Source organism: Zootoca vivipara, chromosome Z2 (assembly GCF_965207765.1).
Source record: "Zootoca vivipara chromosome Z2, rZooViv2.hap1.1, whole genome shotgun sequence".
In the NCBI taxonomy this organism is placed as follows: Eukaryota; Metazoa; Chordata; class Lepidosauria; order Squamata; family Lacertidae; genus Zootoca; species Zootoca vivipara.
The window spans coordinates 33,492,206-33,497,759 of record NC_142585.1 but is presented as its reverse complement, the minus strand read 5'-3'; the positions used below and the strand labels follow the sequence as shown (position 1 = coordinate 33,497,759).

Here is a 5,554-nt window from a genome sequence, read left to right as displayed (position 1 = left end):
CTGAAGATGAGACAAAGCCGTGTTGTAGATATAAGTATTAGATATGTTCCCATCAAAAGGGTTTCGTTTAGTTTTCCTCCTTGTTCTTCTTACGGCTGCTATTAACATGCAAATGAGACTGGGATTATCATGCCGAGTGGGAAAGAGCAACCCCACATGTCAAACATCTGCTTAATGAGCAATGCATTCTGCAGGGCACTTTCAGTGATCAGTCCACTCAGCAGAACATCACCTGTATGCCACAGCAGCAGCACTGTTTCCCAGCATTGGGGGCCCCTTCCACTGCTTTAACTGGAGGTCCACAGTGCCTGAACTAAAGTTTTTTTGGAGGTGAGGTACCCTTCTGAACACATCAAATCAAGGATACTGTTATGTGGGTAGCATGCAATGTGAAGAAAACACTGGAGGTACTTGAAAAGAATGCTCAGTAAACAAACAGCAAAACACTGCATCAAAATTGCTATTCTGGAATATAGAAAGCTGCCTTCTATAGTCAGCCCATCTCGCTTAGTACTCGCTTAGCAGTGACTGGCAATGGCTCTCCAGGGGTTTAAGTTGCTGAGGATTGAACCTGCACTCTGCTGCTGCAATTCATTTTTCTTTAAAAAAAAAAGCAAAATTCCAGTCCCATGGATCTGAAAGCAGAGGCTGAATTAAACAGATACATTGAAAGCTGCCTTTCACTGAGTCCAGATATTTGGTCCATCTAGCTCAGTACTGTCTGCACTGACTGGCAGTGACTCCCTAGGGTTTCAGAAAGGGAGTCTCTTTCAGCCCTACCTGGAGATGCTGGGGACTGAATCTTTTGCATTCAAAGCAGATGTTCTCCCAGTGAGATACAGCCCCTGTTCAAAGGCACACAGGCCAACACAGCTTCATCAATACAAAGTCAACGAATCAAGTAAAAACTCCATAATTGGTCAATGACCCTAAATCCACAGCAGGGAACAGCTGAATGTCACAGTGCACCCAAGGAAACCTTATCATCATCTCATTTCGTGACAGCACAGTGTTCCCATCTCAACCTCTTGCACGTGGACACAAAAGCCCTCATCCCTTGTGGCTTGTCCATCTGGTCCAAAACAAACTGTCAAGAGATTTCAGCTTCAGCTTCACCAACAATTCCTCCCCTCCCCAACACACACACGCACACACACACGCACACACACCATTCCTCCCTCCCTCCCTTTGATGTCAAGCTCCCCCCCCTTCACTTAAGGCTCCTCTGTTGCATTGCTAGATGCCAGCAAAAAGGAGAAAGGAAGAGGCTAAAGGCAGAGGGAAGGCAAAGTCATTAAATTGCTGGAAATCATGTCCACAGTGACAGGTGTATCTCCTTCTTGGCCTGGGGAACAGGAGGGCAGGCAATCAGGGGCTGCTAAAAAAACTTTGGGGCTGTGGGCTACTGCCCCTCCATAATTACTCCTTTTAAAAATATTTCACCTAGTTACCCTACAGCTCTCTCAACAGCTCAGGTGAGTTCATGGTGAGATTTAAAATAGGAAAGAAACAAGATATGAATAAAACACAAGAACAACCACAAACCAATTCATCAGAGAGGGCTGCATACCACCCAGTTCTCACCCTGACTTGACTCATGGTCCCGATCTGGGGTTTCATTGTTGTGTCAACTCCGATACCTTGTGTTGCAGGCTGGTAATAAGTTTAATTAATTAACCAATTAATCAAACAACTACCCCCAAAAGAAACCTGATGCAGTTTCATTGGCGCTAACTCATGGAACTCCCTGTACTGTTTTGTGTGGGTTTTTTAAAGGCAGGAACAGAAAGCCTGCATTTTCAAGTATAATTTGCACTCCTAGCAACAAATACAGAATTGCCCACTCATCCCAATGCAACTTGGAGATGTGCTGCTTCAAAGACTCACCGGTCCACCATCAGGATCCCGGATGTAGCCATAAGCTATTGTCTTGTTGATAGCATGTCCAAAGTCTGCCCTACGGATGTGGCCAACAGCTTTGCCATTCCTGAAGATGGCCTCCAAACCAAACATTGGCACTTTTCTGGAAAGAGCAGAGGAAGCCATTAGGTAGAAAGGCATCAGGTACGATGCAAGTTTATGGCAGAGGGCAAATCATGTCAGAAACTTGCCTGGCTGCAAATTCAGGAACTGAGGAGAGAGACTAGAACAGGCATCCCCAAACTTCGGCCCTCCAGATGTTTTGGACTACAATTCCCATCTTCCCCAACCACTGGTCCTGTTAGCTAGGGATCATGGGACTTGTAGGCCAAAACATCTGGAGGGCCGCAGTTTGGGGATGCCTGGACTAGAACATCGAATAAACAAACACTTGCAAGTATCCAACACAAGATCCTCTCCCAGCTTTATCACTTCCCAATTTCACAAAGTAATGTGTCAAAAGGTTGAATGCAATTCAGGGGCACGTTTCAAAATCTTTGCTTCGGTATTTCAAGTGCTGTTGGCATCTCCTGTTCCTTTTAGAAGGCTTCGGATATGAGATCTGTCAGCTGTCAGAAACAGTCAGTGCTAAAAAGTGCTGCACCCTAGCCATCAAACTTGTTCAGAAATTAAAATACCCATGATGCACCCACTTCTAAATGAAGGTAATTGCTAAACTGCATGAAACAGGAACCATCCAAAATGTCCAGTCATTCAACACTAGCAGCGTCACACCCAGTATGTTGCCCAGGAATTCTAAGAAATGCCAAAGTCAGTGCATTTTTTAATCAGTGGTTGAAATTAGGGCAGTTTTGAAAGGTTCCGTCCATCATCTTGATTCAAAATAGTGCCCAGTTGTACCCAATTACATATGAAAACCTGGTTCTCAATATTATGAACTGTCATGCAAAACTTGATTACGACCTTTTAAGCGGTGTCCAAATGCATTGTGAACGGCAACTTTCCAATATATAGGGGGGGAGGGACGGTTCTGTGAAATAGGTTTTGCTTAAAGTAGACCCATTACAAATCAGTGGAGCTAAGTTAAAAATGTGCATCAGCTTCAATGGGTTTACTCTGAGTAGGACTAACATGGACTACTAGCCCATTGCAGATTTGATTCCAATTATAGGATACCTAATAGAAGTAGCAGTTCTAGATTCAGGTAGGTAGCCGTGTTGGTCTGATGCATACGAAATAAATTAATAAAAATTTAAAAAATTCCTTCCAGTAGCACTTTATAGACCAACTTAGTTTTTTCTGGGTATAAGCTTTTGTGTGCATGAACACTTCTTCAAGATAGGAAGTAACAGTTGTTTTGCAAAGATCTGGAGAAGTTTTGACATCGACATCTTCAGAGGGCAATGGATGAGGCTGACTTAGATTGATCCATCTCAGTATTGTCAGCACCGACTTTTCAAGGTTGCAGGAAGGGACATTCCCAGGCCTGCCTGGAGATGGTGTGGAGTCCACACTTCTGCCTGGAGAACCATGTGCTCTACCAGCTGAGTGACAGTTCTTGTCCTTTTGCAAATTAGAGAGGCCTGAAGGCCAACTTGAGAGTCTGATCGGAAATGCAGAGCTAGATGCCATCAGATACATGCAACTGCCTACCAGTGGCTACTCACTCATCAGTGGTGAAGCAGACGAGGCGGCGGAATATTCCAGCTGCTTTCTGAGCCTCAATGGCTTCCCGCCCAAGGAAAGGGGTGCAGGTTTTGAGCTTGCATGTGAAAGCCAGGCCAGCTTCTAGGGGAGTATCGTCAGGACGGAGGTCTGCATGCCAGTGCCTATAACCTGAGAAGAAACACAACAGCCACAGACAGACCACATAGAGATGACTCCCTGACAATGGGAGGTAAACTCCCTCCACCCAGATCAACTCAGAAAGTACCCAGGTTTTTTTAACATGCTCCCTCAGATAATCCTTATAGGACAATCAGGTTTCATCCAAACCCATTTTGAGAGACATTGGGCTTCATCCAAGCCTATTCTGAGAGAGACAACTTCCTACCAGCCCACCAAATCCATGTTTCCAGCACCTAACCTACTCAGAGCAAAAGCATGTTACAAATGTTACACAACAATTACAACTGCTAATATTAAATAGCAACAATAATAAAATATTGGGGGGCAGATAATCGATCACATGATGCAGTGCATGTACATCATTTGAATCAACTCTGAGGGGCCCCAGCACCCTCAAATATTTTATTGGGGAAGCTGAAGCCCCTCAGCCCCTAGGAGTTGGCTCCTATGATAATAATAGTATTCCCAAGATAGGAAATAGAATTTCAGTGATCTAGAACCACCAGAAGCTGCTATTTATCAAGTCAGACCAATAGTCTAGCTCAGGAAGGAGCTTTTCCCAGGCAAATGGGGATCGAATTTGGGACATTCTGCATGCACAGCATGTGCTCTACCACTGAGCTATGACCCTTCCCCTAAGAGCTCTGACATCTCTGTGATCATAAATAGCCTGAGAAATGGGGAAATAATCAATCAAGTCTGGGAAACAGGAATGGAATGAGAGCAAAGAAGTCTGTAGCCTCCATTATGACTATGGGCTCTTGGCATACACACAGAAAGAGATTCAGACACAGCTGCCAGTAGAGTTTGAATCAAAGCGGCTGTTGAGAAGGCTTAGCCTGATCCAAAATGGCAACACTCAAATAATGTTCAGAGAAGAAATCTTATTATCCAGGTCTGGGTTTCAGTGGCATCTTCACTCCATGACCACAACTAGTCAGGAATTCCAGCGGGATTTCAAGACAAAATCAAAACATGAAAGCGGGGGTGGAGAAACCTGTGGTCCTTCAGATGTTTGACGACTCCAACCCTCATCAGATCCAGCATGGCCAACTGTCAGGGGTGATGATGGGAGCTGAAGTCTCAACAATGTCTAGAGGGCATCATGTTGTCTACCCTTGCTTCAGAGCTTGGATGGGGAACCTCTGAACCTTCAGATCCAGATGGACTAAACATGGCCAATGGTCATGGATTGTAAGGGCTACCTAAAATCTAGAGGGTCACAGGTTTCCCCTCCATGGGACCAAGAAGTCTCAGGTTCATCAATCCTTGGGATCTCCAGAAAGGGCTTGGAAACCATGGACAGTCAGTATTAGCTGGCCTTTCCCATTCTGCTGCCATCTAGATGTTGCTGAATTTCCAAATCCCATCAGTCCCAACCAGCAAAGCTAATAGGCAGGGGTGATAAGAGGGCATTGAGAGGGCAGTGCAGGCTCCCCAGCATCTGAGCTAGATAGAAGCCTGTCTCCAGGCCATCACTGCAGATAGAAGCAAGGACTGTCCAAACACCTTTTTCAATGCTGAGAGAGTCGATGGCCCTATAGCCAGCATTGATGATGCCATGCCTGGCGCCAGCCTTCATAACTGACCGGTAGACCCTCACGCAGTGCTCCTTAGGGACATGAAGCTCCCAGCCCATCTCTCCCACAAATGACAGCCTCATGGCACGGACCTGAGAAGGAAGAACATAGGAAGTTAAAGAGGAACTTGGATGCTGGATAAGGTCAGTGGCCCATCTAACCCAGCACCCTGTTCTCACAATGGTATTGTTGTTTTCCCATCCTTGCCTTAGTTTTGAAGTGGCTGGGGGACATTTAGGAATGGA

General features: G+C 45.4%; 1 protein-coding gene across 2 annotated transcripts in view; it reads right to left on the bottom strand.

Moving 5' to 3' along the window:
* Positions 1-5,554, bottom strand: part of SARDH (sarcosine dehydrogenase) — a 46,625-nt gene that overhangs the window by 1,875 nt on the left and 39,196 nt on the right. The window contains exons 19-21 of one of the 2 annotated variants that reach the window (XM_035113124.3): positions 5,239-5,401; positions 3,549-3,717; positions 1,888-2,023 (exon numbers count right to left, since the gene is read on the bottom strand). In XM_035113124.3, coding sequence (XP_034969015.2) covers positions 1,888-2,023; positions 3,549-3,717; positions 5,239-5,401 — 468 coding nt within the window. The remainder of the gene's footprint in view (positions 1-1,887; positions 2,024-3,548; positions 3,718-5,238; positions 5,402-5,554) is intronic. The other variant, XR_015948696.1, reaches the window with a different exon arrangement.